General features: G+C 41.4%; 1 protein-coding gene across 1 annotated transcript in view; it reads left to right on the forward strand.

Moving 5' to 3' along the window:
* The first annotated feature begins 2,302 nt into the window (after nt 1-2,302).
* HERC3 (HECT and RLD domain containing E3 ubiquitin protein ligase 3) overlaps nt 2,303-22,012 on the forward strand; it is a 100,442-nt gene continuing 80,732 nt past the window's right edge. The window contains exons 1-3 of the mRNA XM_033105657.1: nt 2,303-2,436; nt 4,903-4,964; nt 12,382-12,636. Of these exons, the coding sequence (XP_032961548.1) occupies nt 12,411-12,636 (226 nt within the window). The 5' untranslated portion in view covers nt 2,303-2,436; nt 4,903-4,964; nt 12,382-12,410. The remainder of the gene's footprint in view (nt 2,437-4,902; nt 4,965-12,381; nt 12,637-22,012) is intronic.

Here is a 22,012-nt window from a genome sequence, read left to right on the forward strand (position 1 = left end):
TATCTCTCAACAATTACTTTAAATATAAATGGATTAAATGCTGCAGTCAAAAGATAGATGGCTGAATGGATAAGAAAATAAGACCCTTCCATATGCTGCCTACAAGAGACTCCAGATTGAAAGACATAGAGACTGAAAATAAAGGGATAGGAAACAGATATTTCATGAAAATAGAAACAAACAAACAAACGAACAGCTGGGGTAGCAATACTTATACCAGACAAAATGGACTTTAAAACAAAGGCTATAACAAGAGACAAAGAAGGACCCAGTAATCCCACTTTTGGGTATTTATCCAAAGAAACCCAAAACTCTACTTCAAGGGGACAAATGATCCATATGTTCATTTCAGCATTGCTAACAATGGCCAAGAGGTGGAGGCAGTCTGGGCATCCATCAATGGATGAACGGATGAAGAGGAGGTGGTACATAATTACAGTGGAACATTGCTTGGTCATTCTGGGTTCTTGCCATCTGCAGTGGCATGGATAGACCTGGAGGGTATTGTGCTGAGTGGAGTATGTCAGATAGAGAAAGACAGATGCAATGTGATTTTGCTTATATGTGGAATCTAAAGAACAAAATAAACAAGCAAAACAGAAACTCATAGATACAAAGAACATTTTGATGGTTGCTAGATGGGGGGGGGTTAGATAGAGGTGAGTGAAAAAGGGGAAGGGATTAAGAAGCACAAATTTGTTGTTACACAGTAGCCATGGGGATATAGCATAAGGAATATAGTCAATAATATTGTAATAACTATGTATGGTGTTAGATGGGTACTAGATTTACTAGAGTGATAGATGGGAGGGGGTTGGGGGGCAGGGTGAAAAAGGTGAAGGGATTAAGAAGTATAAATTGGTAGTTACAAAATAGTCCTGGGGATGCAAAGTAAAGCATAGGGAATATAGTCAATAATATGGCAATAACTATGTATAGCGCCAGGTGGGTACTAGACTAGTTGGGGGATCACTTTTTAAATTACATAAAAGTCTAACCACTATGCTGTACACCTGAAATTAATATAAAGTAATACTGAATGTTAACTGTAATTGAAAAATTAAAAAAGGGGGGTAAAAGGTGAAGGGGAATAATAGGTTTAAATTTCCAGGTACAAAATAAGTGATGGTGGTGTAATAAACAGCTAGGAAATATTGTCAATAATATTGTGATAGTGTGGTGAGGTGCCAGATGGTTGCTGGACTTATCATGGTGATCACTTCTTTAGGTCCATAAATGTTGAATAACTATGGTGTACCCCTGAAACTAATATAATTTTATATATTAGCTATATTTTAATAAAAATCTTTTCAAAAATACATAAAAAAATAAAATGTGGATAATGACAAAAAAGCGAGGGCACAGAAATTCTCCCATTAGGAAAATCATTCCTTTGGGTTAAAGCCCAGTGTTCTGCTTCTGTGTTTCAAATTGAAGGGTGGCGGAGGGATAGCAGACACAAGAAATCACCTTTGTGAGAATGTTTTTTTTAAAAAAGATTTTCTGTGGATCCGACCAGGACCAGGGGGACTCTGAAAGCACTGTGACCTTGGGGACAAGGAGGAAGCTCTGAGATTCAGTGCTAGGCAGGACAAACTTCTTTATCCATTATTGGGTTTTAGGCCACGTAGGGTCTTTCAAAAGGTAAGATTTAAGATGATCTTCTCAGTGACTTCTTTTCATGCTCCTCCAGCCGCCACCATCCAATACTCCCCCAGCACCTCTGTCCTCTTGGATCCCTAACTCTCAAGGAGGGCCATGGCAGCGCCGCCGCTGCAAGCGACCTCATTCCTACCTCTTCCACCGCGCAGCCCAGCGTTTTGGCTCCGCACTAACTCCAGTCATTCCAAAGCGAGTAAAACCGAGGACTCCATCACCGTGGAACAAAACGCTTAATAACTCATCCTTAATTGTTACCCTCTAGCTTTTTTTCCTATACCCAACTAGACTAGTGCGTTCTGTCACCTCTGCGTAAGGAATACCCAGAGCCCAGAACCTGCAAAACCAACCTCTGATCAGCCCCGCTCGCTTCCCCACCAGTGACAAGCAATCCTATTCTGGCGCCAACGCTCTATGTCTAGCAGTCGGACCTTGGCCAACATACGCGGGCGCCGCTGTCCCTTCGCGGAGCCCGCTGGCCCAGTCACCTCACCCCCAGCCCCCCACCGCCTCCCACCCTGGCCTGGGCCTCTCCCCGCCTCCAGCCCGCGGACCTCGCCCTCCCCTTGGCTCAGCCGCGGCAGCCATTGGTGCCCGCCCGCCCCAAAAGGGCGTCCATTGGCCGGGTGAGAAGTCATTCAGCAGGCGCATTCCGCCGCCCGTAGGCTTGCGAGGAAACTTCCTTATTATTGTGACGCCGAAAACGGAGAAACCCCGAGCGGGGCCAGAGGGGCTGTCACAGTCGGAATCCCAAGCAGCGGTTCGGCTGCAGCCAAGGTGCGTGGGGCAGGGGCCGGGATTCCAAGGAGGAGGGCAGAGGGCAGCTGCAGCAGCGCCGCCGCCGCGTTCCACTGGGCACCGCTGTCAGCGCGCGGCTCCTGGCGGGGCAGCTGCGGCTGCAGGTCGCTTCCCACGACGACCTGGGGCAGGGCGCACCGGGAGGTCGGGGCGCGGTGCCTGCAGTACCTGCGGGGCGCCCCTCGGCCTCGCATGCGCCTCCCTGGCATTCTCGGGGCTCACTGATCAAGAGCTCCCGCGCCCGGAAAGGCCCGAAGCAGCTTTAAAAATGGGAGCGCCCCCCACCCCTACTCGGGTGCCCGCAATCCAGGAGGAATTGCGACGCAGAAAGTCAAAAACAGGATCCTCCCCTTCCTCCTCGCCTGCCCCTATTTAAATTCTGGGGCTCCGGAGTCACCCTGGCTGTGAGGGGCACGGACGCTTCCCAGCGAAATGGGAGCCGGCGAGGCCTCCGCGTTTGGGGGAACCCCGGCGGTCGCGAGGAGTTTGCGCTGACGACGCGGGGCTCGGCGTCCGCGGTGACAGCGCAGGTGGGGCCGCGGCGCCCGGCACCACCCACCTCGCGGAGGCCCTGCGGGGCTCGCCTCGCAGGAGTCCGCCTCTTAAGCGGAGCCGGGGCGAGGGTGTGTGTGGACACGTGTGTGTGCGAGTGTGTGTGTGTGTGTGTGTGTGTGTGTGCGAGTGTGTGTGTGTGTTCGCGCGCGCGCGCACGTAAGTACGCGGATGGGCGCGGGAGTAGCTGGAACTGCTGGGACGTTCGGGGGCAGGTGGCACTTTGAGTCATTTGTAAATGTGTGGAGTGGGCAAACCAGGACAACTGACAGCAGAGCATGTGTAACCTGAAACAGATGAGCCAGGGAGAGCTGTAGAGAGCACCTGAAGCAACTGTGCGCTGATTCTGGGTACATGTAATTGAACTTTGCCGTTGGTATCTCGCTGTTTCTGGCTCTTTTCGGATTACGTGTTACTTTAGCTTTTAAGTCATCTCGATTAGGAAGTACCTTGAATTGAGAGCTAAGCCTTCCAAGATTTTGCTTGCATTCGTTACACACGGAATGCTTTAGGAAAGACGATTTAAGAGTTCCCATTTTTGTGTCTTCTGGCTCTTTCCACAAATAGAAAGCTATTTCTAGAACCTTTCATTTGATGACTTGATAGCATCAAGTGTGCTGATTTTAAACTCCAGACTGAGGAGAAAGAAAAGTGAAAATGAGGATTAAACAGCCTTTTTAAAATTCAGTGACTAGAGAGGGATGTCTTGTTTTTAGGCAGATTACTGTAATGCTCTCTTTTTTTTACCAACCTGGGGGAAGAGGAATGGCATTATAAACTAGAAAAGGGGAGTAATATATTTAACCCCCCTTTAAAGCAAAACAGATGAACTATATATACATCATTGTCTGAGCCTAGGAACCTTTTAGAGAAAGTATGCAGGAATCAAGGAGGAAGATTTGGAACCTCTTTGGGGAAACTCCTCTTTTGACATCAAAAAAAGAAACAATTGATTAGCATGTGTTTTACTTGTTCAGTATTTAGTTGGGTTTTTATTTGAAAAAAACCCAAAATATCCAAAATGTTCCAAATGGTGTGGTTGGAGCCATTGGTTGTAGCATTTCATTCTGAGTAACAGATTTAAATTTCTTAAGATTTGCACAATAATAAACATTTTTAAATACATGGTGAGAGTTGCACCCCTACTGGAGAGACAAGATAGTTTTGCTTCATTTCAGAAATAAAAGTAATTGTCTCCAAAATGATTGGGATTTTCTACATAAAATAGAAATAAAGTTATGATAATATCTTTCATCATACAGGACTTTTGAGAGATTTAATTAGAGACTAATTAAAGGTGCCTCTCAGTGTCATCTTGGTTTTTTGTTTTTGTTTTATTAGTTTCAGGTGTACAAAACAATGTAATAGATGTTTACACCCCTCCCAACATGATAACACCCCTCCCTCATCTTGTTTTGTACCAAAGAGGATGTGGTGATGAGAAGGAAGGAAAGATATGAGAAAGTCTTCAAAACAATTGTGACAAAATAAGCTATAATGTGCTACATGGAAAACATGAAGGAAAATAGACAAATTTAATTATTTTTCAAAATTTCTCTTTTTAACCTAAATGGGAAATTTAAACATAATTTAATTTTACTTTTATATCTTTTACAAATGCCAGGAATTTTTTAAGGTGCTGTCTATGTCTCTAGTTCACTTTTAGAGGTGACATCTTCATAGTTGGTTAGAGGTTATCTTAGTTGGCATTTAACCAAACTCCACTCTTGAGATACAATGTTTGGGGACTATTCAAGCTTGCATAATTTAAAGATATTCTTATTTTCAGAAGTTTATTTCTCATTTTGTTTTTAATAACATTTTGTTACTTTGTAGAGAAAGTACTTTGTAGAGTTTCGTACTAATGTTAATTATTATTTCTTCAACATGCAGATCTGCAAGCTGAGGTGGAGCCATTCTTGCTTCTAGTCCAAATGCCAAGTGTGTGACCTATGGTGAGTTACTTAATTTCTCTGAAACTCAGTTTCCTCGTCTTATACATGGAGATAATATCTAACTTACAAAACTGATAACAGGATTCAACAAGATAACCTATGTAAAGGACTCGGGGTTAGTACAGCTGCCTAGAAAGGGTCCTCAACAAATCCTAGTGACTTTCTTTTGCTGTGATGTAGTGAAGTAAACCAGGGGAACCCAGGAGGCAGGAGACCTAGTTTCTGGTCTCTGCTTCAACCACTTACTTCTCAGAGGACCAAACTTACTTGGCCTTGGAAGGCCTAGCTGCCATTAAAATGAGGTTAGGAATGTAAGTGTCTTGCCTAGAGGTTCGGTTAAATGGACTTTTAAGGTCTCTTTAATAAGATGATTCCTTTGATGATATAACTCTGTCCCCTTTAGACATTTTCTACATTTAGAAATAGTACTTGCTGGTGTCAGGGCCATGCGTTTCTGTGTCTGAATCAATAAGTGAACTAGTTTTATTGTAAGTTAGGGTGGGCATGGAGGAAAGTCTGGCTAACTTTGTTGAGATTGCTTGTACTCACCCTTCCCGTCTCTGGCTAGCATAGGTTGTAGTTGCTTATAAACACGGCCAGTGATTCAGCTAATATGAGCATATGAGCTCACTTACTGTGCGAAACATCTTTAAAAATTTATTTTCAAATTGGAGATGGGGTGTGGCTTGGCTTCGTTTTACTTGAAAGATGGTATAGCATCATGTTCAAGAGCATGGACTTCGGAGTATGATAGATGAGGTTGGAATCCTGCCTTAGCCACTTAGTTTCCATTTCAGTTACCTAATTACATGTTCTCGGGCAAGTGACCTAACCTTGCTAAGCCTTGAGGTCATTTTAAAGGCAAATTATTTAATCTATGTAAAGTTTTTAGCACAGACTCAGACACACAGTAGGCTTACAGTAATAGTAAATATTTCTTTATTCAACAACTATTTATTGAGCTCCTACTATGTACCAGACACTATCCTAGTCTCTAGGGATAGAGAAATGAACAGAAGAGGCTTAGTCCCTCCTTCATTGGCTTACATTTCTCAATTCTAGCATTGAGAACCTCCACTATTTAAGGACAGCTTCGATGGTAAAAGGTGTTCTACTTTCAGATCTGCTAAGATGTCATGAGAGGACAGTGTATTTTAGAATTGAGCAATTTATTACTTTTTGTCACTGCATAGGGAATGTTTATTTAATACTACTTGGAAAACAAAACTGTTTCCAAATTTAGATTGTGGGAGTTCTGGTTTTCTAATGTTTGGATTCAGTTCATTAGGCACTTACTAAGCATCTACTGTGCTCCTGCACTATGCTGAGAACTGGAGATACGAAGATGGGTAAAACCTGGTACCCTCCACAGAGAAGCTCCCAGTTTGCGTATGGACAGGCACTTGGTGGATGAAATACAAGAAACAAGGATCCTATAGTTTTCATTTTTTCTTACTGTGAAGTATTTGTAAACATAAAATAATATATGTAATATATATGCTAAGAAACAACAAAAGGACAAAAGCAGAACGTCAGCCATACTATTGAAACTCCCTTTGTGCTCCTTCCAGACTGTACCCTGCATGTCTGCTGCCCCCAAAATGATTACCTTGTGTTTTATATTGATCATTGTTTTGCTTCTTCGTAGCTTTACCACCACTAATGTTTTTATCTCCAAATACTTGTTATACTTGTGTTTGGACTTTGTGAAAATGCATCATATTCTCAGTTGTTCTGTGACTTTCCCCACCTCAACACCATTTTTAAGATTTAGCTACTGATGCTTGTAGATGGAATTCATTTATTTTTCACTGTTGTACAGTATTCTATTTTACGCATGTGCTAAGGTTTACCAGTTTTATTATGGATGGACATTTGGGTTGTTTTTTGTTTTATGTATCTCACACAATCCTGAAATGAACATTCTTGTGCATATATTTTGGGGCATCTATTCTTGAATGTTTTACTGCATTATACAATGAGATAGCCACTAACGATATCTGATTCCTTCATTAAAATTAATTAAAATTAAATTAAAATTTCAGTTCATCAGTTGTGTTAACCACATTACATGGCCAGTGGCTACCATATTGGACAGTGCAGAGAAGTAACATTTCCATCAGCACAGAAAGTTCTCCGTTTCTAGGTTTTGCCCTTTTTTGTGTCTCTAGTTCTCAGCGTGGTGCAGGAGCAGTGTAGAAGCTTGATAAATTAGACACTGCTGGTCATACGCCTAGGAGTGCAGTTGCTGTGCTGTGGGGTATTTACATCTTCACTAGAGAATGCCCACTTTTTTTCCCAAAGTGCTTATGCCCATTTATGCTCCCACCAGCTGTGTGGAAGAGTCTGGTTGCTCTTACATGTATGTCGTTGACTTGGCACTGTTAGACTTTTCAGTTCTTGCCAGTCTGGCCAAGGTCTTTTGAAGGCTGCCCACAGCTTCTGCAGACAGTGGCGAGATCATTCTTTTAGCTTCACAATGCTCAGCGCCAGGTAGTGAAGAAGGCTCCACCTGTACAGGGATCATCAGGGGAGGGGTAGGAATATTTCCTGGGATGGCTACAAGGGTGACAGGACCAAAGTCGAACTGAAATGAAGGAGAAATCTCGAGAAAATAGGGAGGAGTGGCTTCACATTGTTGAAAACTTCTCGTTCCCTTCTGTGCCATTTTTGCATATGGTAGTAAAATTTTTGATAATAAAGCATGTTGTTAGAATGACTCTTTGTTATTGGAGTCAATTCTGCGTGGACTTTTGGCTCCAAATTTATTTAAAGCTTGGATTTGCGGAGTGCCTGCTAGTACTGAAGCCTTGGACATTGCCTTTTCCTGCTATTGAAAAGACCCCCCTTCCCCATACACTATTCAGGTAATGGCTTTTAAGCATATTTGAAAAGAAGCCTATTCCTGTTATAAATGAGATTAGAAGTCCTGCCTGAGTGTTATTTAGGTTTCAGTGACTTTCAAATAAAGGAATAAGCATCAATCCATTGTTAGGCTGCTGTGTGCATAGTCTGATTAATAAGACAAAGTTTAGGAACTGCTGCTTGTCTGTTTGCATTCAACTCACTAGGAGAGATAAAAAGAGGCTTATCTACCTCCTGGCCCTTCCCAGAATTTAAAAGAAAAAAATGCAAAAACTTTCTCCTAGCAACCTCGAATTCCCTTCATGAAACTTATGACTGGATGGTGGTAGTCCTGCTTTGCTGTAGTGCAGATTTGGGACACAAGCTAATGCTAACCACAGGAAGAAAGTCACCCCCCTCCCCAGACACCTCACCCCCAGCCTCTTTGGGGAACTGTCCTGTTTGCTGAGGTCTCAGAGAAGAGCACGGGGAGTAGGAGTAATGGTGACGGCAGCACCCGACATTGATTGGTCACTTAGGCTGGCTACCATGCTAGGCACTGTTTGTATTCACTCAGTTCATAGCCCTCACAACCCTGTCGCTCTTTTCTCTACTTTAGAACCAGGGACAGGCTTAGACTGGTTAAATATCTTCCCCAGGGTTTCACAGCTAACATGTGGTTCATTCAGGGCTTGAACTTTAGTCCTTTTGACACTTAAGCCCTGTTAAGATTATCCTGAATCTTTCACCAAAAATAGATGAGTAGAAGGACTGGGAAAAGTACCAGGTGTGACCCTGAGGGATCGGTCTTTGTTCCTTTTGTTTTGTGAGAGGGAAATAAGAGACAGGAGATGGAAGGGCTGGGACCGAGGTGACTGGTGTTGGTGCTGAGTCAGAGTGCAGGCCTTTATTTTTTTATTATTTTTATTTTTTTAGTTGCTTACCATTCTTAATGTTCTTCGTTCGTTCCTGAGGGAATATGAGTTTCCTTCTGGTACCAATTCCCTAAAGGAACTTCCTTTAGCATTTCTTGTTTGTTTGTTTGTTTACTCTTTTAGGGAATATTTTAATCTGCCATCTTGGGCCTATTCTTCTATAGTGCCTTTCGTAATTGTGTGTTTTGAAGGGAAATACAAGATTTTACTCTTTTAGAAGCCAGGGAGCGACAAAGAGTAAGGAAAAATGGGTGGGAGCACCCAGGTTATCAATGCCAAGTGACAAAGAGCGCTGCTGAAGCAAGTCTTTAAATTCATGGATACTGGTAGCTACTAGATTTGGGGGTTCCACCAGAGTGTACTTTTAAGTGAAAGCTGTATCAATGCCTGGCTTCTTTTCATCGTACTGAACTTCTCCCCTGGAAGCTAGATGATTTTAATGCCTCCTGCTGTACTTTTGGACAGCATTATGACCTAAACCAGATTTCTTATTAGGGTTAATAATCCATTCATAGGAAGATAGCTTATTTGTGTTTGCCATTTAGTTACTTCTCTTAGTAAGTAGTTTTTATTGGACTACTTGAAGGTTCCATTACTATAACTCAGGTGGGAAGGATTTTCAACAATAGTCCTATTTATCTTGTTTCATAAATGGTTTCTAATAGTCAATAAACGATGAGGCCACACTTCAGGCTGCTTACTCAGGCTTGCGGTTGGCCAAAGCACCCAGAATGCAGCTGACTTTCAAGAATTGACCCATGCTAAACCAACTTATAAGAAGATGATAGATCCAGGATGCCAAATTAATAATTAATAATAATGAGAAGTAGAAATGCCAAGAAGCCTGGGGTGCTTTGGCCAGCTGGTCACAGTGTTCTTTCCCCAAAGTACCATCTGTCTTGGAAACCAAGTTATTTAAGGTTGCTTATTAATCATGGAATCTAAGCAAGGCCAGTGGCTGGGTAAATTTAATGCCTAATAAATAGTACTTCAGCTCTGTACGTGGGGGGCATTTTATACAGTAAAATTACCAACAAAAAAATATAAAAATGTGAAAAGCGTGGCACTAAGTAGATTGTGAAAACAGCACTTGTTTACAGTGTGAGAGGTGACACAGGAAGGCAGAGCATCATCGTCTTTGACTTCTGCTCAGAATACACGCGTAGGGTGATTCAGATTTTTCACCTGTTTGCGCAGGGAATGACTGCAGAAATGCTCCCTGCATTGATTTGGGAGTTACAAGTAAATTTCAGTGAGTAGACAAATTCACAAGTAGGAATCTGCAAATAATGACAAACAACTGTACTTAGGAAGAGAGAAGGTGGTGCTGGCACTAGACAAGAGGGGATCCCTGGCTCAGTCGATGTCATTGGGACTCTTTCTGTCTATTGTCTTTAAGCCTCTATGGCTGGTAGCTTCATAATGTCTTACAGGTATCCTCCATATGGCAGGAAGGTAGCTTCTGGTAGCCTCAGTTATCCCTCAGAGGCAAAAGGCGTTCTTTCATCAGAGCTCAATGGGACTTAATGGGGAAGGACTTGGGCTCAGTTGGAAGTGTGACCCTATCCCTGCACCAATCACAGTGCCTTAGGGGTGGGGTGTTCTCTGATTGGTTTGGCCAGGGTTATTATCACCCTTCTGCAAGAGTGGGTAGAGTTATTACAAGGCAATGAGGGACTTGGGAAGAGGTACTAGACAGACAAAAAAGCATTCGACAACACCCTTGAGTAATTTTTTTGAAACTAATCTTATTCTTCAGAAAGGTTGCTACCATGTTGAGTTGCAGCTTTCTATTACATTAAGTGCATTTCAGCATGGCCTCTACACCCCCCTTTATTAATGAGTAGTATTTCATTGTAAAAATATACTGCAATCTGTTTATCCATGCTCCTATTGATGGACATTTGTGTTGTTGCCATTTTTGTTCAGTATGAATAAAGCCGCTTTGAGCACTGGTTATGGATCTTTGTGTAGACGTACAATCTTAGCTTTTTGATGCCATATTTTTAGACACATTGTACTTGGCTGGTTAAGGGGATGGCTTAATGCCACAGCTGCATAATCTCATCTATTATCTCTTAATTCTGATGAGTTTCACTCTCAAAGGGCAGTTTTATTTTCAAGTTTGCAAGGCATTCTGTATTGTATACTGACTATGATTTAGTCATTCTGCAAGTATTTTGTGTATTCTTGCTCCTGTAGGTGACATAAATCCACTTGGGCGGCGGTGTAGCCCACTGGATAAGACTATGGACATTGGCATCAGGCCTACCAGATTCATAGCCTGGTTCTCGCTCCTTCTGGCTATGTGATCTTCAGCATGCTTCTTCATCTCTCTGAACCTTGCTTTATCTGAAAATGAAGCCAAAAATAGTACTTATGGCACAGGGTTGGTGTGCAGATAAAATGAGATAATGATATAAAGTGCTTATCACAGTGACTGGTATATAGTAAGCCCTATGATGTTGCTTACATCATTATTGTTAGGAGAGAGAAGACAAAGTCATTAAACATTAAAAATGAAAAAAAAAAGGTATTAGTGGGGATATAGCAATTTAGAAAATTGGGAAAATTAAATTATGAGTAGGTTATGTGATCTTACGGGTCTTTTTAAATGTGTATCCACCGCCATTTTTCATTTTATCTCTCCTCCCTTTGCAGTTAACTCACAGAAAAACATTGAAGCTTTCTTTTTTTTTTTTTTTTTTAATTCTAGAGTATAGGCAAGGAATAACAAACTTAAGAAGAAGCAGAAATTTCTGGTTAAGACAGCAAATTGAGATTTAGTTTTATATTTTATTTTGGGTCTATTCATGCTTTTTCAGAAAGAGTTAAAAGAGTAAATCAGGGAGCATTACCCCTGTGTTTCCCCGAAAATAAGACCTAACCGGAAAATAAGCCCTAGCATGATTTTTCAGGATGACATCCCCTGAACATAAGCCCTAATGCGTCTTTTGGAGCAAAAATTAATATAAGACCCGGTCTTATTTTCGGGAAAACATGGTACCTTAGGTAACTAAATAACATTTAGTTGTATGGAAATACCACATATTGGTTATCCATTCATCAATTGATGGACATTTGGATTATTTCCACCTTTTGGTATTATGAATAATGCTGCTATGAAAATTTGTGTGTGAGTTTTTGTGTGGACATATGTTTGGTTTTCTTTTTCTTTTTAAAAATTTTTAAAATTTATTTTTCACTTAGAGTTGACATACAATATTATATTATTTTCAGGTGTACAGTTATATACCCTTTGAAGTGATCACCCTTTTAAGTCCAGTACCCACCTGAAACCTTACATAGGTATTATATTATTGACTATATTTCCTAGTGCTTTATATCCCTGTGACTGTTTTCAGTAACTGGCAATATGTCCTTCTTAATCCCTTTCGACTTTTCTACCCATCCCCTCCACCCCCCTCCCATCTGGCGACCATCAATTTATTCTGTGTATCTATGAGTTTGTTTCTGTTTTGTTTATTTTGTATTAATATGTATTCTTTGGAGATGTAGTGTATCTGAAGAATATTAAGGGGATGGTTATTTTTAATAATTGATTAAATTTAGTTAATGTGATTTTCTCTGACCTATTTCTCAAACTTTTTTTTTTTTTTAACAAAACTTTCTTCTAGGCTACATGAGTCCCTGAAGGATAAGAACAATGTTATGTTGGGGATATTGGTCTCTGGGCCAACCTGGGATCAGCACCAGCCTGCGAGGGATTGTGGCCGAGCCACAGGTGTGTGGATTTATATCGGACAGAAGTGTCAAGGAAGTGGCCTGTGGAGGAAACCACTCGGTGTTCCTGCTGGAAGATGGGGAGGTGTACACCTGTGGATTGAATACCAAGGGGCAGCTGGGCCACGAGAGGGAAGGAAACAAGCCAGGTGAGTGCAGCCCAGCACCGGGCCGGGCCGTGATGGCTGATGAGAAAGGCTCAGGGGGGTGGGGGTGCTGGTGGAAGATTTCCTCATCAAACGTTTATCTTTCAGGGAGGCTTTTCGAATGGTGCAGGGATCCCCTTCTGTGTAGAACCTCTGTGTCTAACGTAGACCTTTTGATGCAAAACCAGACTTTTCTCATTTCATCTTATTAGATAACATATGTAATATCAGTTATCAGGGGACAGAAATCAACTAGTTAGTTTCTAGAGAAGTAGATTTTCTCCAGTAGTTGAATGCTAAGACATTGTGATCATGTTGTAAATAGGTAATTCTCATACAATCGCTATCGGAAGCATTTTCCCCTAATTTTTCCTCCTAACTGCCTATTCATTTGTTTATTTCTGCAACTTGCTTTTTGTTCAGCACTTTGGGCTAAGAACTGGGCTTGGTGTTGTGAATAGAAAGTGAATGATAGTGATGATATGGCTCTAGTGAACCAGTGTGAGGTAAGTTGAAGAATATACTGGGGGAATAAGGGAGAGGGAATTCGTTCTGCCTTTGGGGGTTGAGTAGGAAGCATGAGTAGGACTTTGTGTGTGTGTGTGTGTGTGTGTGTGTGTGTGTGTGTGTGTGGTAGGAACACAAGCTTATGGCACACACCTGAGTGTACCCCGTGATAAAGGCATGGGTATGATGGTGCAGTCCTTATTCAGGGAAAGCTGAATAGTGTGCTGGGACTGTTGATGGAGGGGAGTGAGAGATGAACTGCAAAGGTAGGGGGCTAGTTCGATTCTTTAAGTTTTAGGGTCTTTCATTGATTTATAACAGTTGTTATGTGTATTTAAAGTCCATTGGTTTGAATTTTCCTTTTTCCAACTTTTTCTGTTTAAAGAACCTTCAGTATACGTGTATGTTATGTAGATCTGTGAGGTACTTTCTCAGTCTCGGATTTCAGCTACGTTAGGAGTAGTGGTGATGATATTTAAATGAGGCTCCTTTTGATGAGAAATGATAAGTTAGGGCCTTACACTGTAACCATGCTGTTGTTTCATACTAACATGGGCACGAGCCATTTTCTTTGTTACTTGCTCATTTCTTTGTCATTTTTTTATTCAATACAAATCAAATCATTATACAGAAGTTTCATTAAAGAACAGCCTTGCTGCTGCTTCTGGATGGTTTTACTCTTTTGTGTTTATTTGGGCAAGTCAATTTGGTGTCAGATTGAACTAGTTTTTTCTGTGACACTGTCTCCCTCTTCTTTCATATTTATTCCCACCCATACCAAGTGATTGTGTTCCGTAGTTCCGCTCCCCAAACGTCAGTATTAATTTCTCATCATTAATTTCTCCGTTGACCACTGGATAAAAGGCTGCAGGGCTGTTCTTAAGCAGAATTATGAAGTATGTGCGGTATGATATGTGGCCTTTTCCCCCATTCTTGCCTCCTGGTTCCCTCATGGGAGCCCTCCCTGGGACACCCCAGCAGGCCTGCTCGCCTGGAGCAGTACCCAGTGTTCTAGCCATGGGATTCCTAACCTGTGGGCCCTGGGCTCTTGGGATTTCAAGGAAGGGATTTGTAGCATGGTCCATAGGTACACCTTTATGTGTACAATGCACCCAATACTACAGGTTTTCAAATGTAAGTAGATCATGTTGTTCACAAAAATACAAATTCAATGAACGGTGCCACCAATTCATAAATTGACTTAGTAAATCCTATTCATTATGTTTTTCCAATTAATATAAAGCAAAGATATAATATAGAGCTATTATGGAGGTGGCAGGAAGGTTTTTTTACTGTTAAAAATTGTTTTCATGTTAGAAAAGGTTCAAGACCAGCGTTTTCTTTCCCTTCCTTCTGTTAAGATTCACTTGTGTCTTACACGAAGCTCCTACTCTTGCCGTTTCCTCAGGTGAGAGCCAGTGTCCAACAACTAATGCCTCCAGAGGGGTTAATGGCAGCTGCAGCCCGGTGGCATGCTCCTTCCTTTGGGAATGTCAACATGCCACCAGGACTTAGAGATGCTTAAGGCTCACTTCACACCAGTGGTCTCGAAGGACTTGTGTTTACCCTGGCCACCCTTTGAAGGGAGTATTTTGGGGACCAGGAGGAGATCTTTCCATTACTCCAGCAGAGACAAATGGCTAGGGTGAACGCTGGAGTCTGACAAACCCACTGGAGGTGTTACCCCTCTCTGATTCTGTATTTCAGAGCCTCAGTTCCTTTTCCTGTAAAAGGAGGAGACTTCCTGTTCTAGTGTAGCGCTTGATGAAGTCAATTCAAATGCTAAAGAAGACTCCACAAAGCTACCTGTAACCTGTGCGGGTTGCCCTCCCGTCTGTGTTCTCTGGGAATTGGCCTTCTGTCAGGCAGCATCCCAGCAGACCCGCTTGCTCAGGATACCTCATTGCACCTCATTGCAGGACTCCTTTGCCTTAGAACCTGGAGTGAGAGGATTCCACCTAGGGTGGCAGGTGAGGAAGGAAGCAAACTGCTTGCAGTCCCACAAGGGCAAAGATCTGTGGAAGCCACCCACCATGGTGAACACATCTGAGTGTATTCTGACATTCTTCCAGTGGAGCCTCCTGGCATAGCTCCTTGGAGCCAGTAGTGGGTGGTTCGTGGGCCTGGGAATGAGAAGCAGCCGCTCTGCTTCTGCTTGTACGTGGGGTCTGGCCAGCCCCGTAGTCAGCCTGCAGCCGCTTCCTGTAGGCAAGGCTGTGTTTGCAAGAGACTTGAGCTAGAGGTGTGCCAAAGCCTTCAGATTCAACCACAGAATCCAGCCGTGCTTGTAATCTAAATTTAGAATAAACAAGGTTCTAGTGTAAATTACAATGGATTCCAGAAATTTCTGTTGGTTAAGCTTGTCTGTTAATTATAAACTCCATAGCAGCTGTGGAATAGTGCCTCTGTGAATGGGAAGATTATGTGAGTGGGCACCTCCCTCTCTTCCTTTACCTTTTTCATTGGTAGGTGTGTTCTAAATCTGGGTGCCCTTGGGTTTATTTTTAATGAGTGGGAAAGAGAGAATGAGCTTGTTTTCTACATGTGCTTATTTAGAACTGTGACCTGGAATGCTTCTAGGCGTGGAGGGGAAGGCAGTGACAGGCAGACCCTGTTTCAGGTGGCCTGTGCTGGTCCTGGCTCCCAGGAACGCTACCCCCACGGAACCGTGTGGAATTTGGGGAGGGAGCTTGGTAGCAGGCCTCCTCCCCAGAGAGGAGGTTTCTGGGGACAATGGGCAGGTCTGAGATTTCAAGTGGACATCAGTGCCCAGACCAAAGGACTGTGGTATGAAGGATTAAAAAGAGGGGGGCAGGACATGTGGAAGGAAGGTGGTGGTGTAGACGGTGCGCAGGACGAGACTTTTCTGTTAGAACATGTGTGTTGGGTCTGTCTTGCCAATCGTCAGGTATCAGGTTATATTGATATTTTATACTTCGTCTCTAACTGGCACGGTAGCAAGGTGCATGAATTCATGTATTTGGAGCCGTACTGTACCTGAGCAGTGATATAAAACACCCCACAATGCTTTTAAGGGTTTCTTTTTTTTTTCCTTCCTGAGAACATATAATAGTTTCAAAATGCTTTTGTTGCTCCTGAGGCTACCGTGCTTTCCTTGTGCTCTCATTTCTCTCCCTAGTACTGCTCTTATGTGACCAAATACTGTGTGGTGGAGAGAGGGTGTTTCAAGGACGCACCAGTACTGAAACTCCTGGTAAGGCAGGCCCAGATATTTTCCTGGTGTGTCAGGCAGCCTAGGGTTCTAGCTTAGGTGTGTCCGTGACTCATTCATTTGTGCTTTGGCCAAGGGCAAAGAGGCCTGTGATTCCCAGAAGCATTTTTCATGGGCAGAATATCAAAGCCCCAACTAAACTCAACATCCAGCTTCGTAGAAAAAGTGTTGGATGTAACTGCTTTTGCATATTCGAATGTCTTCCATATAACTTTTCTCTCTCTACTCCATCCTCACCCTTATATTGTGATATCAACTTTATCTCCCCCCAAAAAATCAGAGATAGTTTCAGCAGTTAGGACATTGTAGGGTTATTGCTAATTTCCTCATGTTTTTGCCCATGAATTCATCATATGATTTCCTAAGACATACAGTTACAGAGCTGCATTATAGGAAGACTTTTATGCCTCCTCCCCCCTTTTTTTTAAATAAAGCAAGCAAACAAAACATGAGTTTTTTCTAATTGATGATTTTTATAAGTAAAATGATTAATCTATAACAAAACATTAAGCAAATCTTAAAATATTTTATTAAATTAAAACAGAAACCAGTTGCCCCACGGAAAAACTTAAAAAGTTTTGCATCAGTTTACTGTGCTTCTCTTATTCCTACCCAGCCACATTGTCAAAAATACTTTTCAGCTAAACAGAAAGTTCTTCTTTGCCCAGACATACTCTGATTTCCCATATTTATTGGGATTAGCATAAACTAATCTTTGTATTATTAGGGCTGTCTGAATTTTTGTAAACCTCCTCTAACCTTTCTTCTTATCTTGAGTGGACAAGAATTGTGGCAGGTGCAGTTATTTAGTTATCTAATTTGACTGTGTTAAAATTTTTTAAATTCTGCATAGACATTCCAGGAAACCTTTTCATGGTAAACCCCAAGGGTAACAATTTATAAGTAGACGCTAACATTTCTGTGCACCCCTGTTTGATTCATATCTATGATTGGTTCCTTTCACTTCCTCCGGAGTTGGTTTTTCTCTTCCTTGCAGGTAATTTAATCCAATTCACATTCACATTTTGTATTCAGTCTCAGCATTTCCATAATGCCCATTACCATATGTAACAGCTCTCCTGCTGTTTGATAAATGAGATTTATAAAGCAGAACATCTCAAAAGCCTCAATTCCCAGAGCTGTGGTTGCTGCTCACCCTGGTAGAAGTAACACTTTGAACTAGCTTAGCAGTTTGCTCTTGGGCATCTGAAAGACTCAGTAACTCTGTCATGTTAAGCAGCTTTTGCTGAAAAGCAAACTAGCAGAGCCGAAAGGAAATAGAAGAAATCCTATAATGACTTCCTGTTGTTGAAGTGCATGTTTCCAGGGGCATAACTGATACAAAGGCAGAAGGTGCCACAGGAAATGTTCAGATCTCAACTTGGCGCTTATGAGGGGTCCCCTCCCTATCTCATTAGGAATGGCAGGTGGTCTGGGAGGCTGCACGTCCTGTCTGATGATGACGATAATGGTAGTGAGTGGGCAGCTTTCTGGTTCAGAGGCCTAGATACCAGGAGCAAATGTCATCTAGTAAGTTTATTTTCTGGTATGGTTAATCAAAAGTTACTTATTTCTGTCTGTGGTACTCAGCCTATTTTCTTTAAAGATATTTGAATGTTTTAGAAAATTCATACTTATTAGTGAACATATTCTTTAATGTGAGGTGCTATTTGTGACTAAAAAATTTGCAGTATTTTAAGTAACATAGTGGTTTGCATTGTGATACAAGAGACTAAGTTCATTTGGTTCATTTGTTAATTGTAAATACAAATACATATTATAAGCTTTCTTTATCTTGATGTGCTTAGCGTTTTTAAGCTGATTAATCCTCATGATAGTCCTGTAAAGTAGGTCAGTATGATATCCTAAGTATATGTAAAGGAGAAAAAGAAAGGGATTTGAGTTTGAGTCGTGCTTGGGTACTGACAGACACTTTGGTTTTAACAATCCTAGAATTATGTCCATGGTCATCTTTTTAAACCTCAGGCTTATTGGGAAGGCCCAATGAAATTTAATTCTCACACAGTTGTTTTTTTTGTTTTTTGTTTTGTTTACTACTCAGTCCTTATTGAAGAAAAAAAAAGAATATAAACTTGTCCACCAAGCAGCTTGTATTCTTTAATTTACTGGTTAAATACCAAAGACGATCAAGGTGCTTTGATTAAAGGTACGGAGAAACAATTCCCCTTTCATCTTTAAAATCATGAGATGACTATGGGTCTGTTCTTTTATGCTCTTTTGAGAACCAGATAATCTGGAGAAGGACACATGATAATTCGCATCTCAGGCTGATAACATTTTGCCTCGCAATTTGCCTCTTGTTCTTTGTTCCTTGATTTCCTTGACTTCTTCTTATCACCCAGTCCTTGATTTAGCAGATATTTATTGAGTGACTAGACTAGGAGGCTCCTCGTTTGTTCTAGATCCTGTCAGAACACAACACCTTTTGTGCAGAGCCTACCCTTTGGGAGTTTAGAGGCTGGGTGGGAACGGAACATTTGCTCCTGTTAAGGTTACAGGGTGCAGTTCACCATGTGCCAGGCAAGTGATGACAGTCCTAAGTGTGTCACAAGCAGAGTTGCAGTGAACAGTTACGTCCAAGCCAGGTCACCCACAGCACTGAATTCTGATTTCTAACCAATCTCATCTTTTACACCCACCCACATATAAAGGTCAACTTTATGTTTTGGTTTGTGAGCTTGGGAGCGATCTCGAGCAGTTCAGAGAAGGGGCCGCTTTAGTGACCTTGTCAGTGCTCCAGGATGTTCCATGGTTTTAAGACGTTCACCCTTTAGTTCTGAGTGTTTGTGTTGCAATAACAATTTCGTAGTTTGGCGATTTTGATGATCTCTTGTCTAGCTTGGTGCTCTGTGATCTTGATAGATCTAGGATAGGTGAAATGTTTCTAAATTTATCAGTCTGGATGGGGTATATCTCGTCAGCTGATATTTTACAGTTCAAGAGCTCCTGGAGGCTTGGTCTTCCGGAGTAGATACCCTACCTATGATAGATAGAATGAAACGTTGAACTCTTTGGTAACTCTTCAGCAGATATGTTATCTCATATCCTTGCAGATTGAATCGTTTTTTCCCTTGTTATTAAGACATGTATTGTGATTTCTCTTATAATTATTAAATGACTCACAGCAGTTGAGATCATTGTTGGGAATGATTTTAATTTAGAGTGAGCTAATTATGGAGGCAGTATAATGAATAAGAGCATGGACTCTGGAGCCAGACTTCCTGGGTTGGAATCCACTCCCTGGTTGTGCCACACACTGGCTGTGTGACTCTGAGAAAGTTGCTTAACTTCTCCGTGTTTTGGATTTCTTAGTTGTAAAATGTGGATAATAATATCTACCTCTTTTAGGGTTGTGAGGACTTAATAAGTTGCACATCAGGTGTTTGGAAAAATGCCCGGCTCAAAGTAAGCACTCAATAGCTAGCACAATAGTTTGTGCTAGGTGTTATTAGTAGTAGTAATTCGTGTTAATACTTTCTGTTGTGGTTTTTGGTTCCTACTATTCCAGCATGTTAACAAATAAATTCATTACAAACATATAGTATATTCATATACATATAAACACTTGTGTTATCATTTTTATAGGTTCCCTTAACACCATAGGATTTGATTAATGGCATATACAGACACACCTTGTTTTATTGAACTTTGCTATATTGCGCTTCATAGATGTTGTGCTTTTTACAGTTGAACGCAAGACCGTCCACCAGCAAAAAGATAGCTTGCTTTATTGTGAGACTCACTTTATTGCCGTGGTCTATAACTGAACCCACAATATCTCTGAGGTACGCCTGTACATTCAGGGGAGGGAGAGGTTATAAGCTAGGGTCATTAAGAGATGTCACACGTTATGCTCCTTTTTATAGTTTGAGTTTTAAACGATTGACTGTTTTCTTTATTTTCAATTTCTTGGAGTCCCTTACTTTATTTGTCCCAAGAAAGTAACTTGCATATATTGGGCACTCTGGAAAAACTGATTATCCACATATAGACATGCATATATACAGAGGGGGCCAAAAAATGTACACACATTTTAAGAAAGGCAAACTGTATTCAAATTGTAATACTCAATATATACTGATGACAAAAGATGAATACAAGTCATGGTTGACTTCTGCAATTACAAGAGGTGCTCAGAGTGGTTACTGTCAGCTTCCAGGCACTTCTTTTTTTTATTATTATTTTTATTTATTTATTTATTTTTAATTTATTGAGGTGACAATTGTTAGTAAAATTACATAGATTTCAGGTGTGCAATTCTGTATCACATCATCTATAAATTACATTGTGTGTTCACCACCCAGAGTCAGTTCTCCTTCCATCATCAGCTTCCAGGCACTTCTGATTACTGCGAACTACTGCTTGAGTAATGTTGACCAAAGTGTCCACTTGTACACATTTTTTTGGCACCCTCCTCCCAAATCTTATCTCTATGCATGATTAACATTACCTCTAGCATTCTGGTCCAAAATCGCAAAGATAGGGGAAGCAGATTAGGCCACTGTGGAAATCATAGCACACGAAGCGCTGCTTTGGTGATACTCCTAGAGGACTTGCCTGGTTTGGTAACAGCCGGGTGATTTGATCTTGCACGGGTTCAGAAAATAGAGTGCAATCCACTGCTGCGGAGCTCAGCTGAATTCTATGGGCAGTTACTTTCGGCTTCCAGTTAGATTTGATGGGGTGAATCTTTGGACAGGGATGTAAATGACTTGAAACAAGGTAGTTGGTTTTCCTTCCTGCATTCTGCACTCTGGAGTCAGAACCGATCTGATCTCTGCTTTAAAAAAAAAAAAAATTTTTTTATGGGCCTCTATCAGTCATGGTGCTTTAGCTGCAAGTGACAGAATGCTGAGTTAAATATGGAGTGAACAATAAGTAAAACTTATAATCTCACATCAGAGGTCCATAGAGACATTTCTAGGATTGGTTACATCACGGGCACAATGACATAATCAAGCACCCAGGTACTTCCCATCTTTCTGTGCTGCCATCTTTAGTTTGTTGACTTTCTTCCTTGGGCTTGTCCCCTCATGGTCACCAGGTAACTGCCACAACTGCTGGCATCACATCCTCACACAGCTGTACTAAAAGGTAGACAGGAAGGGGTTTCTTCGCTTGTGTCATCTTTCTAAGTGGGAGGGATCTTTCCCAGGGAGCCCCCAGCGTACATCTTCTTTTGTCTCACTGGCCAGGTCTGGGTTACATGCCTACACTAGAGCGGTCACTAGTGTGCAGATATGTTCAGGGAAATGAAAATTAAAATGAGATACCATTTTTTTCATCCATTTGATTGGCAAAAAAATTTCAGAGAGTAATAGCCACTGCTCATTGGTGTTGGAAAAGGGACATGTCATATACTGATTGAGGAAGCGTGAGCTGCTGCAATCTTTTTGTAAATCAACTGGCTGTATTTAGTAAAATTTAAAAGGGTAGTTTTGAATCAGCAGTTCTATTCTTAGGAAGTTTCCTTATACAAATAAAATGTTAATGTATAGCATAAGGAAATATTTCTAAGGATGCTTATTGCAGCACTATTTTTAATAGCAAAATGACGGAAACAGCTTACTCATTCTCTAGGAAATAGGTTGAAAAAACATATTATAACTGATAGTCATA

Source organism: Rhinolophus ferrumequinum, chromosome 5 (genome assembly GCF_004115265.2).
Source record: "Rhinolophus ferrumequinum isolate MPI-CBG mRhiFer1 chromosome 5, mRhiFer1_v1.p, whole genome shotgun sequence".
Taxonomy (NCBI): Eukaryota; Metazoa; Chordata; class Mammalia; order Chiroptera; family Rhinolophidae; genus Rhinolophus; species Rhinolophus ferrumequinum.